This window comes from Enhydra lutris, unplaced genomic scaffold (genome assembly GCF_002288905.1).
Source record: "Enhydra lutris kenyoni isolate GAN:26980312 unplaced genomic scaffold, ASM228890v2 scaffoldscaffold26, whole genome shotgun sequence".
Taxonomy (NCBI): Eukaryota; Metazoa; Chordata; class Mammalia; order Carnivora; family Mustelidae; genus Enhydra; species Enhydra lutris.
The window spans coordinates 4,002,729-4,019,679 of NW_019154110.1; the positions used below are offsets into that span (position 1 = coordinate 4,002,729).

Genomic DNA, 16,951 nt, shown 5'->3' on the forward strand with positions numbered 1-16,951 from the left:
ATAAAATGTTAAAATTAACATGTCAGGAAACGACAGCTATTGGCAAAGATGCAGAGAAAGGGGAAACCTCCTACACTGTTGATGGGAATGGAAGCTGATGCTGCCACTCTGGAAAACAGTATGGAGGTTCCTCAAAAAGTTGAAAATAGAGCTACCCTACATCCCAGCAAATGCACTACTGGGTATTTACCCCAAAGATACAAGTGTAATGATCTGAAGGGGCACCTGCACACCAATGTTTATGGTAGTGTTCACAATAGCCAAATTATGGAATGGACCCAGATGTCCATCAGATGAATGGATAAAGAAGATGTGGTGTGTAAACACACACACACACACACACACACACACACACAATGGACTATTATGCAGCCATCAAAAAATGAAATCCTGGGGCACCTGGGTGGCTCAGTGGGTTAAAGCCTCTGCCTTCGGCTCAGGTAATGATCCCAGGATCCTGGGATTGAGCCCCGCATTGGATTCTCTGCTCAGCTGGGAGCCTGCCTCCCTTCCTCTCTCTCTCTCTGCCTGCCTCTCTGCCTACTGTGATCTCTCTCTGGCAAATAAATAAAGTCTTAAAAAAAAAAAATGAAATCTTGCCATTCACAATGACGTGGATAGAACTAGAGGATACTATGTTAAGTGAAATAAGTCAATCAGAATCAGAGAAAGACAATTATCATATGATCTCACTGATATGCAGAATTTAAGAAATAAAACAGAGGATCATAGGGGAAGAGAAGAAAAAATAAACCAAGACGAAACCAGAGAGACAAACTGTAAGAGACTCTTAATCACAGGAAACAAACTAAGGGTGCTGGAGGGGAAGGGGTAGAGCAATGGGATAACTGGGTGATGGATATTAAGGAGGGCCATGTGATATAATGAGCACTGGGTATTTTATAAGACTGATGAATCACAGGCCTGTACCTCTGAAACCAACACATTATATTAATTAAATGAATTTAAATAAAAGAAATAAAGATTTTACTTATTTATTTGAGTTAAAGAGAGGGGGAGAGTATGAGTTGAGGGGGAGAGGCAAAGGGAGAGGGAGAAGCAGGCTCCCCACTGAGCAGGAAGCCTGACTGTAGGCTCATCCCCAGGACTCCGAGATCATGAGCTGGGCTGAAGACAGACACTTAACCTTAACCAACTGGGCCACCCAGGCGTCCCATCAATTTCCCCATTATGTGCAGATTTATTAACATGTAATTTACATGTCATATAGGTCACCTATTGTGTCTTTGGCTTATATGTTCTATCAAATATTAAGGTTATGTTTTTTAAACTCAAATAATTACTTTGAGATTTAAATTCCTAAATGCATACTTTCTAAATGCTAGTAAACAATTGTTATTATATAGGAAAAGTCACAGAAAAAAGCAAGCAGTATGAAAACATTTTCTTATATATTTTACTTCTTCACTGATGGTTTTGAGGAAATACAGATAAGTCTTTGGCCGTAAGCTATTCCATGACAACCTTATGTCATATCCATAGTTATTCTTTTTTTTTTTTTTTAAGATTTTATTTATTTGACAGAGATCACAAGTAGGCAGAGAGGCAGTCAGAGGGGGGGGAAGCAGGCTCCCCGCGGAGCAGAGAGCCCAATGTGGGGCTCGATCCCAGGACCCTGAGATCATGACCTGAGCCGAAGGCAGAGGCTTTAACCCACTGAGCCACCCAGGCGCCCCTCCATAGTTATTCTTAAGAAGCAACCAGAGAGGGGTGCCTGGGTGGCTCAGTGGGTTAAGCCACTGCCTTCGGCTCAGGTCATCATCCCAGGGTCCTGGGATCAAGTCCCACATCGGGCTCCTTGCTCAGTAGGGAGCCTGCTTCTCTCTCTGCCTCTGCCTGCTTGTGTGCTCTCTCTGACAAATAAATAAATAAAATCTTAAGGAAAAAAAAAAAAAAAGCAACCAGGGAACTCTAAAATTACAAATCCTTTGATTCATACTCAAAGATTCTAGAGGCTTAGTGATGTGATGGAAATTAGGAATCTGCTTTTTGTTCTTGTTTTAGTTTTTTCAAGCTTTTCTACTAACTTGGGCCATATTTCTAAAGGCACAGAAACTACCAGCATAATAGAAAACTTTAAGAAATATTTTGTACTAAACTTTAAGATCATATATTTCTTATTTTATTTCACAAGTCCTCAACAAAATACAGCAAAATAAGTTTACAGTGTTTTATATAAAATGTGTACAATATAAAACGCAAAATTCTGAAAACATTTCATGGGCTTTAAATTTCAAATTTGAATGCTCTGGGACCAAACTCAGAACAAAACAAAAGCCTGTACTCTTTAAGGTAAAAAGGACTTTCATTAAGGACACTAATAATTGGATGTGAAAAGATGATAAACTAAATGAAACTTTGTTTTAGGTGTAACTAATCAAACAGACTCCAACACAGTACCAGTCTGCCTGTGAAAGCTAGTCCTACAGCTGTGCTATAGAATGGCAAATAAAATTAGAGTGAACTTGTAAGAAATGGAGTTTTTTAGAGGTTCAGGAATTTTTAGAAAAATTTTTAGGTATCAAAATGATGAAAGAGTAATATAATCATAATAGTGTTACCATACCCACAATACAATCTTCACAAAAATTAAATTTACCATAAAACAGAACTTCCAAAAAAGGCAGAAAACCAAAATCTTCAAAAAGTAAACACTAACTCAGCAATTCCATCTTAGCCATATACCTGAAATTACTGAAAGCAGAGATTCAAAGAAATATTTACATAGCCAGTTCATAGCAGCACAATAACCAAATGAGGGTAGCAAACCTAACTGTCCACTGAAAAATGGATGGGTAAACAAAGTGTGGTAGTTCACACACACACACACACACACACACACACACACACACTATACGGCCTTAAAAAGGAAGGAAATTCTGACACATACCATACCATGGATGGACTCTGAGGACATTATGCTAAGTGAAATAAGCCAGTCACAAAAGGTCAAATATTACATGATTTCACTTACATGAGACACCTAGAGTGATCAAATTCATAGAGACAGAAATGAGAATGGTGATTTCCAAGGGTGGAGGATGCAGAGAATGGGGAATTATTGCTTAATGGGTATAGAATTTCAATTCTGCAAGATGAAATGAGTTCTGGAGAAGAATGGTGGTGATGATTGCATGACAATGTGAATGGCTTCAATGCCACTGAACTGTACATTTAAAGATGTTAAGATGATAAATTTTGTTGTGTGTATTTTACCACAATTAAAATAATTTAAAAAATTAAAGCATAAAAATCCTAGATTTAGAAAGAATACATGTCATAAAATAATTTATACAATAGAATAAATATAATCTGAAGAGAATCAGAATGTTAGCAAACTAAAGAAATATCAATGTAGTATCAATAATTTGTTTTTCAAATTATTACACACTATTTTTAGACTAGATATAACTGCCTGTTGATTAAAGTTTAAAATAAGCCTTAAACAATGTCTAAACCTTTAAAAAACTATATACAATAGAATCTATTGTCACATATATCTTATTCTAGTTTACTTATTTAAAAACTGATGATTCCCCGATGATACAGATAAAGTAATATATTAAATCCCAGTTTTAAAAGTAAGCTCACTTCAGCAGCACATATACTAAAAAATAAAAAGCTAGGGGCACAAGTTGGGAGGCCATTAATGTTCTGTTTATGGCTTTAGGTACACTTTAATGGGCATATTTAGTTTCTGAAAGAAAATTCACTTAGATATACCCTTAATATTTGTGTACGTTTCTTTATGTATATTTTTTAAAGGATTCCCATCTACCCCCTTAAAAATAGCATGTCTTTCTCTAATATGTGAATAAGAATGCATACATTTTACCTACCTCAGTAGACTGCTTTCCACTGTAAGACATTTTCTTGATAGCCACCACTTCATTGGTGCGCACATCTCGTGCCTAAAAAAAACAAAGCAAAGACCATTGTTAAAATGAACAGATTAAATCTAGGCAATTATTTCTCTCAGAATTTAAGCATTTATAAGCTGTCATATCAAAAAGGACACCAAAAGTGCTAATAAAAACACATTTTAAAAAAAGAGTAAATATATAATGAAACATCGAATTATCCAGGAGCTCATACACTGGAGAGAAAAAGCAGGTTTATCTTTCAGTGATTTAGTTGAGAGAAAAAATACAGAAATTTTCTTTAAAGATTGTATTTATTTATTTAACAGACAGAGATTACAAGTAGGCAGAGAGGCAGGCAGAGAGAGAGGGGGAAGCAGGCTCCCTGCTAAGCAGAGAGCCCGATGAGGGGCTCGATCCCAGGACCCTGAGATCATGACCTGAGCCAAAGGCAGAGGCTTAACCCACTGAGCCACCCAGGTGCCCAGAAATTTCAATAGTACTATAAACAGAGACAAAACAAGACTAGAATATATATATATAAGACTATGATAATAAATTTTGAAATCTCAATGAAATGGACAATTTTCTAGTTAAAATTACTAAAACCAATCTAAAGAAAAAATGTGAGGAAAACAACAGTGGCAGATTGAAAAGAATTCCAATTGTCTTTAAAATAGTTGTAAGTGGAAAATAGCTTTACCAGGGGAACTTCCCAGGATATAAGTAGTAAGAAAAGTTATCCCATTAATTTTACGAAGGCAGTATAACCCAGTAACTAAAATTTCGCAAACAGTACAAAATAGTACCAATTTGATTTGAAAATATAGACAAAAGATTTCTAAATACAATTTAAAAACCAAGTATTACAAAGCATTAAAATAAATTTTTCACTTGGCTAAAATATATTATAATCACAGAAATGCAAAAGATCTGGATAGTAGGAAAACATCTACCACATTTTTAAAAGATTTTATTTACTTGAGGGGGGAGAGACAGAGAGAGAGAGTGCTCAAGTGCTTAGCAGGAGGAGGGGCAAAGGGATAGGGAGAAGCAGACTCCCAGGTGAGCAAGAAACCCAATAGGGCTGGACCCCAGAACACCAGGACCCCGGTTTCACAACTTGACCTGAACAGAAGGCAGACGCTTGATAGGCTAAGACATCCAGGTGCCCCTTATTTACCACGGCTTTATTAAAAGTCAGAGGGGAAAAATACATGTTTATCAGCGCTCAATAAATGGAAAATGCAGGAAGGGGCCAACACTAAAGGTACTCAGTTGCAGGAAACGTCAAACTCCTAGAAAACCTCAATTAGAAAGGTAATTCCTCAACATGACAAATCATGTCTATTGTAAACAACTGCTAATCAGAATCAATACTGCTACAATATACCATAATTATTTACCACTCTTGGGGCAATTCTGAAAACGAAGTGATTAAAAATATAACAGAAATACGATCATTAAATCTTTGGAAGGAGCACCTGGGTGGCGCAGTTGGTTAAGCAATCAACTCTTGGGTTTTGGCTCAGGTCATGATCTCAGGGTTGTGGGATCCAGCCCCGCGTGGACTCCACACTTAGGGAGTCAGCTTGCGGTTCTCTCTCTCCCTCTCCCCCCGCTCTATCTCTAAAATAAGTAAATAAATCTTAAAAAAAAAACAAAAAACCCTCTCTGAAAAAGAGCCAAACTCTTACTATACACACATATGCATACATGCATGAACACACATGAGAATAGCTGAAATATTTAAAATAGGTTAGTAAAAGTGTAAGAACCATCTCAAATCACCTGTGGAAGAAATCATCTTCAGTCTAGACTTCAATGACTTCCCAAAATTAAAATGTTCTAAAATTAGATTATGGTGATGACTATAAATAATATTTACTAAAAATCATTGAAATGTACACTTAAAAGTTGGTGAACTTATGGAATGTAACTCGTATCTCAATAAACTTGTTAAAAAAAATAGTACATATGTAAATTCTACCTCTACCAGTTGCTTTAAAAAACTTCTTAGGGGCATCTGGGTAGCTCAGTTGGTTAAGCTTCCAATTCTTGACTTTGGCTTACGGCATGATCTCAGGGGGGTGATATCGAGCCAGGCTGTGTTGGGCTCCGTGCTGGCCATGGAGCCTGCATGGGAATCTCTCTCTCCTACTCCTTTGCCCCTCCATGCCACTTCCCCAAAGCTCGCTCTCTCAAAACTCTTTTTTTAAGATTTTGTTTATTTATTTGACAGAGATCACAAGTAAGCAGAGAGGCAGGCAGAGAGAGAGAGAGGGAAGCAGGCTCCCTGCCAAGCAGAGAGCCTGATGCAGGGCTCGTTCCCAGGACCCTGAGATCATGACCTGAGCCGAAGGCAGAGGCTTAACCCTCTGAGCCACCCAGGTGTCCCTCAAAACAAAACTTTTTAAAAAGAAACACTGTGTCTGGGAACAACTAATAACATATCAATTTCAATTAGTAGTGGACTGGTTAATGAAACTTGCACCACTTATTCTAATGGATAAAGTAGATCTAGCCACATAAGTCCTGCCTGAGCATTTTTCAATGAATTTATTTTTCCACAATGTTCTCTGCTTATCTGTGAGCTCCTTGATTTTAATCAATAGGTGTTAACAGCAATATTCTTTTCTTTTAACAGCTTTATTGAGATAGTATACATTCTATACAATCACATTTGAATGTGTACAATTTAATAGCTTTTAGTACAAAGATATATGCAAACATCACTACAATTTTAGAACTCCTATCACCTCAAAAACTCCAAACTATTCTTTTAAAAAAGTGGTTAAAATGGTAAATTTTATTTGTATTTTACATTAAAATTTTTTACTCTATTAAAAAAAAAAAAAAAAAAAACCCATACCTTTGGGCAATTGCCCTCTTATTCCTTTTCCCCACCACTCCAGCCCTAAGCAACAACTTCCCTCTCTCTCCCTGTCCAATTTGCCCATTCTGGACACTTCATATAAATGGAACCATATAACACGTGGTCTTTTGTGTTTGCTTCTTTCATCTAGCATAATGTTTTTTAAATTCATGACTCATGATGTTAAGCATCTTTTCTTGTGCTTCCTGGCCATTTGTACATCTTCTTTGGAGAAATGTCAATTCAGATCCTTTGCCCATTTTTAAATTGTCTTTTCACTATCGAGCTGTTAGAGTTCTTTATATATTCTAGACAAAGCCATTATCAGATATGTGATCTAAAAATATTTTCTCCTAGTCTATAGGTTGTCTTTCAGTGTTTTGAAACATGGAAGTTTTTTATTTTGATGAAGTCTAATTTACCTATTTTTTTCTTTTGTTGTTCATGCTTTTGGAGTGATATCTAAGAATCCTTTGCCAAAACCAAGGTTATGCAGATTTACCCCTAGTTTTCTTCTAGAAGTTTTACAGATTTAACGGTTACATTTAGATCTTTGATCTATTTTGAATTTTCATATATGGTATTGGTATTAGTATAAGCAAGGAGCCTGCTTCCCCCCACTTTCTCTCTGCCTGCCTCTCTGCCTACGTGTGGTCTCTCTCTCTGTCAAATAAATAAATAAAATCTTAAAAAAAAAAAGGTTAAAATAGATTTATTTATTTGAGAGAGATAGAGACAGCATACAAGCATAGCAGGGAAGCAGGGAGGGGCAAAGGGAGAGGGAGAGAGAATCCTAAGCAGACTCCTTGCTAAGCACAGAGCCCCATGGTGGGGGCGGGGAGGGGGATTGACCTCACGACCCTGAGATCATGACCCGAGTCCAAATAGTAGGACACTTAACCAACTGAGCCAGCCAGGAGCCCCCAGATGCAGTTTTTTTTTTTTTTTCTTTAAATGGCCATTTTCTTTCTCTCTTTTCCTTCCTTCCTTTCCCTACCTCCCTCCTTCCTTCCTGATTTATTTTGAGGGAGAGAGAGAGCATGAGTTGGTGGGGCAGAGGGAGAGGAAGAGAGAGAATTCCAAGCATACTCCCTGCTGAGGGTGGAGCCCCTCATGGAGTTGAATCCCACAACCCGAAGATCATAACCTGAGCTGAAATCAAGAGTGGACTGCCTTACTGAATGAGCCACCCAGGTGTACCACCAGATGAACTTTTAATTAGGCTTAAGACAAAGCCTGATTTAAAACTGGGTACATTGGAAGTGCCTAGTATAGACCCTAAGGGTCTCCCCTACCTTTATCTCTAAGAATTAATTAATTAATTAATTAAAAGTGGGTATTTTTTTTATTTTATGAGAAAGAGTAAATCTTTTTTTTTTTTTTAAGCTTTTATTTGTTTATTTGACACAGGCAGAGAGAGAGATCACAAGTAGACAGGCAGGCAGAGAGAGAGGGGAAAGCAGGCTCCCCGCCAAGCAGAGAGCCCGATGTGGGGCTCGATCCCAGGACCCTGAGATCATGACCTGAGCCGAAGGCAGATGCTTAACTGACTGAGCCACCCAGGGGCCCCAAAAGTGGGTATATTAAATGTAATGCAAGTTTCTGGATTAGACTCTAGAACAGAAAAGAGAGAATGGAAAAACTGGAAAATTCTGAGTAATACATTTAGAGTATCATTTGATCAATGTTGATTTCTTAGTTTTGATAAATATAATGTTGATAAATATAATGTTGACCAAACCATGTTACACGGTTATATAACATGTTAACATGAGGGGAACTGGGTGGAAATTACAGAGGAAAACTCTACTATTACTACAAAATCTTCTAAAAAATGTTTCTTTTTAAAAAAGATTTTATTTATTGGGCACCTAGGTGGCTCAGTGGTTAAAGCCTCTGCCTTCGGTTCAGGTCATGATCCCAGAGTCCTGGGATCAAGCCCTGCATCTGGGTCTCTGCTTGGCGGGGAGCCTGCTTCCCTCTCTCTCTCTGTCTGCCTCTCTGCCTACTTGTGATCTCTGTCTGTCAAATAAATAAATAATATCTTTGAAAAAAAGAAAGATTTTATTTATTTATTTGACAAAGACAAAGAGAGAGAGAGAACAAGTGGGGACAGCGGCAGGCAGAGGGAAAAGGAGAAGCAGGCTCTCCACTGAGGAGGGAGCCAGATGCGGGGCTCGATCCCAGGCAGACACTTAACCGACTAAGCCATCTAGGCACTCTAACTTACATTACAGCATCTGCCTTCGGCTCAGGTCGTGATCCCAGGGTTCTGGGATCAAGGCCTGCTTCACTTCCTCCTCAGTGGGAAGCCTGCTTCTCCCTCTCCCTCTCCCTGCCACTGCCCCTGCCACTCCCTCTCCCTCTATCAAATAAGTAATTTATTAAATAAATAATAATAAATAATAATTTATTAAAAATAAACAAAATAGTTAAATTAGAAATTGATTAGAATTTATTAAAATCCAAACTTATTAGTAATGTTACATTAAAATTAAATGACAAAATTAAAATGAGATACCCTTGCAGATTACATCTAAAAAGAATAAAAATATATAATGTCTACAAACATGTTTTTCCCTCCCTTCGGGATCACATGTACTTTGTTATCATGTCTTGTTGGTCTCCTCTAATCTAGAACAATTCCTTAACCTTTCTTTGTCTTTCATGACACTGTTACATTACACTGAAGACTATACATGACACTGAAGACTATACAGTGGTATTTCATAGAATGTTACTAAATTTGTGTTTGTCTGGCATTCTTTCAGTATTAGATTCTGGTTATACATTCTTGGCCAAAATACTACAAGAGTGATATTGTCCTTTTCAGGGTATCTATCTATAGGAATAAAATGTTTGTCTGCTCCTCCCTGAGGTTACTAATATTCATCACCTCCTCAAGGCACTGTCTGTTCTTTTCCAATGTATATAGTTATAGTTACTGTTTCCTACCTTATATCTAACAAGTAATCTGTGAAGAGACACTTCCAAACCATGAAAACATCCTGCTCATCAAAGTTTCCCTCTAGATTTAGCAACCACTGAATGTTCTAGACCCAATCTTCACTATGATGATTATAAAATGCTGATTTTTTTTTCAACTCCACCATTCCCTTCACATTTAACAGTCTGCCTTCTATTATGAGAAAAAGCCCTCCCTTTTTATCCATCTATTCATCTGTCATCTGTCATGGATAAAATGAATTCCTATTTTATTCAATAGGCTATACAATCCATTACCATTTTTATACTGATTCTTATATTCCAGGATTTGGCCAGTGGGAGCCCCTCAATCTGGCTGTAGTGTCCTTTTAACAGACCCCAACTTTTTTTTTTTCTTCCTTTTTCTTTTTTTTTTCTCCCCCTAAAGCACTTTTTAACTTTCTGGCACAAGATGTTCCAAGGCTTATCTTTTAATGTTCCCTGTCCCTGAAATAGAATGAGCCATTACTCCAAGGAGCTCTTGTTCCCTTTAGTGAGGAATTCAAAATCTGTGTGCTCACTGATATTGAGGTGTCACTGCAGTGACAATCTTGTAACAGAGAGAGAAAGGAGATATATGGGGGGAGGGATATAACCATATATATAAGCAGGGGGAGATATAATCTATCGAATCCCACAGGGTTGTTCCTTACCTTCCCTGAATCCATATTTCTCTTCTTTCATAGTCAGGATCCTAACTCTATATAATATCAATATTATTCACCGCTCAATCCTTTAACACATATTTTCAGAATTGTCACACCCATACCAATATGAAACAAATGTATTAAAGAGTTGAAGATCTGTCTGCAGTTTCCTTCTCCCAGACTGAGGGTATACAGTTAAAATATTATGTACAAAAGTTACTTGTATTAGTTCTATTCTTTCCTCCAATGTGGTTATATCTGGATACAGTTGGAGTCACTGTTCCTATTTGCCTCTGACATAAACCCCATATAAACTGATTAAGTTTTAATTAAAAAAAATTTTTAAAGATTTTATTCATTTATTTGACAGAGATCACAAGTAGGCAGAGAGGCAGGCAGAGAGAGAGGAGGAAGCAGGCTCCCCTCTGAGCAGAGAGCCCAATGCGGGGCTCGATCCCAGGACCCTGGGATCATGACCTGAGCCAAAGGCAGAGGCGTTAACCCACTGAGCTACCCAGGCGCCCCAAATTTTAATTTTTAAATATATAAAATACTTACTACCCAAAAGGTAAATTCAAACAAGTAACATTCCATCCTCTATCTCTTCCATTCCATTCCCCACCACAACTACCATCATTCTGTATCTCGATTTCTTGATTCTATGTGGGCATAATTTATCTAATTTCATCAAACTATACACTAAGTATTAGTCTATTTACTATACATAAACTGCATTCAATAAAAGCAGTAAATTTAAAAGATACTACCAGCACAATGAATGGGCTATATGTCAGGATTTTCTCAATGCTTTTAAGATTTTATTTATTTGAGAGAGAGAGACACAGGGAGAGCATGAGTGGGGTTAGGGGAAGAGGGAGAGAGACAAGTAAGACTCCAGAGCAGAGCCCAAAGTGGGGCTCGAGCCCAGGACCCCGAGATCATGACCTGAGCTGAGGTCAGATGCTAAACTGACTGAGCCACCAGGAGCCCCCTCAGTGTGGTTCTTCTAATTGGCCCAATTCTAAGATTCTAGGTATATTTTCCCTCTGTTCTGTATTTCTCCACACTAGTTTAAATGGAGAAAGGACAAACATAAACTCAGACAAAACTGTAATACCAAAAAAAAGGTTAATTTGAAACATTTTCTAGGTCCCTCTTCCTTCATTTTATGTCCAATCTGGAAATCAAACAAATGCGAGCAACAACAAACGCACACATACAGCATATGTACATAACAAGATTCTTCAAGGACATATACCTAAGTGTTAATTATAGCTGTCCTTGGGTAGTGAAATTACAGATGGAGTTTTTATTATATTCTTTATTCTTTTTGTGTCTAATTTACAAATGGAATTTTGGGTTAATACCAAAAGTTCAACTTGTTAAGAATTCGAAATACATTTTCTCTAGGGAAATATATATATATATTTTTTAAAGATTTTATTTATTTATTTGTCAGAGAGAGTGAGCACAGGCAGATAGAGTGGCAGGCAGAGGCAGAGGGAGAAGCAGGCTCCCTGCTGAGCAAGGAACCCGGTGTGGAACTCAATCCCAGGACGCTGGGATCATGACCTGAGCCGAAGGCAGCCGCTCAACCAACTGAGCCACCCAGGCGTCCCTCTAGGGAAATATTTTAAATTGTGGTTTGATTCCAAAGGTGCCCACTAAAAACAAACAAAATCCATAATATGCCAAGATATTAAACATCTGTATAATATTTGTAGTGTGGGGGGGTAATTTTAATAGAAGAAGAAATAAAGAATGTGAGTGGAGTTTTTCCCCTACAGATTAAGAAAGGAATTCTTAGAGATGTTTTATAGCTTTAGAATAATAGTTCGGGGCGCCTGGGTGGCTCAGTCGTTAAGCGTCTGCCTTCGGCTCAGGTCATGATCCCAGGGTTCTGGGATCGAGCCCCGCATCAGGCTCCCGGCTTGGTGGGAAGCCTGCTTCTCCCTCTCTCACTCCCCCTGCTTGTGTTCCCTCTCTCGCTGTGTCTCTCTGTCAAATAAATAAATACAATATTAAGAAAAAAAAAAAGAATAATAGTTCATTGGCTTGTTTTTAAAATCACAATCTTTAAAACAATAAACATGTTTCTTTAGCTACCAATTTTTTCTCCTGGAACCTTTTGTTTACGAAGTACTTATTTCTCTAAAGGAAAAAAAGTCAACAGACACTTCCCTTTTTTCTTTTTTGGGAAAAAGTCTATTTCTGGTTACTAATGAGCTTTTTTTTTTTAAACTTTAAATAATTACAGACTTACAGAAATGTTGCAAAAATAGTAGTTACCATATACCCTTCACCCAGCTTCCTTTAATGTTAATATCTTGCATAATGCAGTACCATTATCAAAACTAACAAATTAACATTGATAAATTATTAACTATTAACTAAATTAAGGCTTTATTTGAAGTTACCAATTTTCCCACTAATAACTTTTTTCTGTTCCAGGATCCTACATTGCTTGGTTATCACATCACCTTAGTCTCTTCCACTGTGTGACAATTCCTCAGCCTTTCTTTTATGACTTTGACACTTCTGAAGAGTACCCAATTTGAGTTTATTTCCTCATGATTTAAATTTAGCACTTTTAAAATAAACACAAAAATGGTATGCCCTCAGTGTCACATCAGAGAGGGGTACGTGATGTCGACAATGGTGCTATTAACCTTGATCACTTGATAAAGGCAGTCTGCCAGGCATCTTCACTGATTTTTCCATTTCAATTAATAAATATCTTTGGGGGTACACTTGAGATTATGCATATATCCTCTTCCTCCTCAAATTTTAACCTACTAATTTTAGCATATATCAGACAATCTTGGTTGCAATAATTATTTCCCTTAGTTATTCTACATTTAACAAAAGGAATTTCTCTTCTTTATATATATATATATATATATCCCCCCCCCCATCTGTGATATGTGAGAGAAAGTAAGTTCCTACTAATACCTTCACAACACTAATTTAAAACCACAGGGTTATCATCTAACCTTCCCCCTTTCCTTATTTGTAACTGCCTTCTTGGACAGTTAAGAAAACTGGCTCTCATTATCTACAATACACTTATTACTTATTTATTCACATCTACTATATAGTTTCAGAATTGCTGAACCATATCCTTATGAGTAACAAAGTCACTAGAGTTCTTTTTGTCTTCAGCCTTATTCAGCCAAAACACCGTTTCCAAAATCATTTCAGATTAGTTCTTTTCTCTCTTACCCATTTCTGTGTGTTTATGTTATTCATTTATAATACAGTTAGGTTCATTTGTTATAGTCAGTAGTCCATTTGTATTTTCCCCTCATAGTTTGTATGTGTGTGGTTTTATTTTTTTATTTTTAAAATATATTTTTTAAAGATTTTATTTATTTATTTGACAGAGAGAGATCACAAGTAGGCAGAGAGGCAGGCAGAGAAGAGAGGAAGGGAAGCAGACTCCCTGCTGAGCAGAGAGCCCAAATAGGGCTCGATCCCAAGACCCTGGAATCATAACATGAGCCGAAGGCAGAGGCCTTAACCCACTGAGCCACCCAGGTGCCCCTGTTTTATTTTTTAATGAAAATTAATGAACTGGGGCACCTCGGTGGCTCAGTCAGTTAAGCATGTGCCTTCAACTCAGGTCATGATCCCAGGGTCCTGGGACTGAGCCCTACATAAGACACCCTGCTCAGCAGGGAATCTGCTTCTCCTTCTCTCTCTGCCCCTCCCCCTGCTGTGTTCTTCCTCAATCTGTCTCTCTCAAATGAATAAATTAAAAAGTCTTTTGAAAAAAAATTTTTTTAAATTAATGAATATTTAATAAACAGGTAAACTTCACTCGTCGTGGCATGTACACTGAAGTAGACTGCAATTTCTGGCAATTATGAATAACATTACCATTAAACATTCATGTTTAGTTTTCTGTGTGAACCTGAGTTTTCATTTCTCTTGGATTAATATTTAGGAGTGGGAATGCCGGATCATATGATAATAGTATGTTTAACTTCATTTAAAAACTGCCAAACCATTTTCCACAGTGACAAGACCATTTTATATTCCTACCAGCAATTAATGAGATTTCCAATTGCTCCACATACTTATCAGTACTTGGCATTGCCTATATTTCTTTCAGTTCATCTTTATTTCTAAGTCTTTTTAATAGGCATACAGTGGTATCTCACTGTGGTCTTAATTTGTATTTCCCTAAAAACTGATAATGTTGAACATCTTTTTACATGTTTATTAACCATGTGTATTTTGGCGGGATGTGTCTGTTTAGACCTTTTGTTCAACGTTTATTAGGTTATTTTCTTACTGTTGAGCTGTGAAGAGTTCTTCATTTTTCTAATTTATTTTTATGTTATAGAGAGCACACATGAGGGCCGGGGCGGGGAGGGGAAGAGGGAGAGGGCAAGAGGGAATCCTCAAGCAGACTCCAGCTGAGTGTAGAGCCTGATGCAAGGCTTGATCCCAGGACCGTGAGATCATGACCTGAGCCATCCAGGTGCCCCAAGAGTTCTTTGTATTTTCTCGATACAAATCCTTTGTCAGATATGTGACTTAAAAATATTTTCTGCCAGTCTGTGGCTTTCTTTTCATCTCTTTACAGTATCTTTTAGAAAACAAGTTTTCATTTTGATATAATTCAATTTATAAATTTTGTCTTTTATAGATACTGCTTCTGTTGTTAAAACTTTCTCCTATATTTTATTCTAGAAGCTTTATAGGCTTTAAATTTATCAATATGATCCATTTTGCATTCATTTTTATATAAGCTATTAGTCAAAGTCTACTTTTACTTTTTTTTTTTAAGATTGTATCCACCCATTTGAGACAGAGTAAGAGTGCGTGTGCACACAACAGAGGGAAAGGGAAAAGCAGGTTCCCCACCAAGGAGGGAGCTGGGTCCAGGCCTTATACCCAGGACCTCCACACCATGACCCAAGCCAAAGGCAGATGCCTAACCAGCTGAGCCACCCAGGTGCCCCTATTTTATTTATTTATTTATTTTATAATTTTGAACTTTATTTTTTAATTTTTTTTTTAAAGATTTGATTTCTTTGACAGAGAGAGAGATCACAAGTAGGCAGAGAGGCAGGCAGAGAGAGAGGGGGAAGCAGGCTCCCTGCTGAGCAGAGAGTCTGATGCGGGGCTCAATCCCAGGACCCTGAGACCATGACCTGAGCCGAAGGCAGAAGCTTTAACCCACTGAGCCACCCAGGTGCCCCTGTTTTTTTTTTAAAAAAAAAGATTTTATTTCCAAGTAATCTCAATACCCAAGGTGGGGCTCAAACTCACAACCCCAAAATCAAGAGTCACATGTTCCACCAACTGAGCCATCCAAGTGTCCCTCAAAGTTTATTTTTGTGCATATGGATGTCTAGATGCTTTAGCACCATGTGTTGAAAAGACTACCTTTTCTTCATTGATTTGTCTTTGCACCTTTGCCAAGAATCTGTTGACTCTATTTGTATGGGTCTCTCTCTGGACTCTCTGTTCTGCTTGATTAACTTACATATTTATCCTTTCAACAGTATCATACCATCTTGATTACTGTAGGTTTTTAAAATCAAATGATATGAGTTCTTTCAACTTGTTTTCTTTTTCATAATTGCTTTGGCTATTCTAGTTCCTTCACTTTCCCTAAAATTTTTAGAATATTCTTGTCAATATTTATTTTAGAAGCCCGCTGGGATTTTGATTGGGAATGCACTGAATCTGTATCAATTTGGAGATAATATTATTTAGTCTTCCAATCCATTAACACAATATATCTCTTCAATTGTTTAGGTCTCCTTTGATTTTTTTTCAATGTTTAGTGGTTTTCAGAATACAAATCATGCATGTTTTTTGTTGGATTTAAACTCAAGTATTTCATATTGTGAGTACTATAAATAGTACTTTTAGGGGTGCCTGGGTGGCTCAGTGGGTTAAAGCCTCTGCCTTTGGCTCAGGTCATGGTCTAAGGGTCCTGGGATCGAGCCCCGCATTGGACCCTCTGCTCAGCGGGGAGCCTGCTTCCTCCTCTCTCTCTGCCTGCCTGCCTGCCTCTCTGCCTACTTGTGATCTCTGTCTGTCAAATAAATAAATAAAATCTTTAAAAAAATAGTACTTTTAGCATAAAAAAAATTCCACTTGTTCACTGCCAACATACAGAAATACAATGGGTTTCTGTATATTGCTCTTGTATCCTGCAAACTCACTTATTAGCTCTGGAAGTCCTTTTGTAAACTGGGAATTTCCAAAGTAAACTATCATGTTGTATATAATACAGTAAATATGTGGATAAATTTAAAAAATATTTTTCTCTTAGATTCTTTAAAATACATATGACTGTTTAAAGGAAAAATAATGACACTGAATTCTTGATTTATAATATATGCAGATGTGGAGCACTGCCTGGCCTAGCTGGTGGCGCTTACAACTCTCGAATTCAGGACTGTGAGTACAAGCCCTACATTGGGTGTAAAGATTACTTAAAAATAAAAAAAAAAAACCTTTTTAAATGAATCTAATGTATGCAGATGTAATATATAAGAACAACAAATGATATAGAGAGGAGTACATGATTTCTACATTTT

General features: G+C 37.3%; 1 protein-coding gene across 1 annotated transcript in view; it reads right to left on the minus strand.

Moving 5' to 3' along the window:
• LOC111151808 (TAO kinase 1) overlaps positions 1–16,951 on the minus strand; it is a 174,950-nt gene that overhangs the window by 74,583 nt on the left and 83,416 nt on the right. The window contains exon 3 of the mRNA XM_022510019.1: positions 3,861–3,932. Coding sequence (XP_022365727.1) covers positions 3,861–3,932 — 72 coding nt within the window. The remainder of the gene's footprint in view (positions 1–3,860; positions 3,933–16,951) is intronic.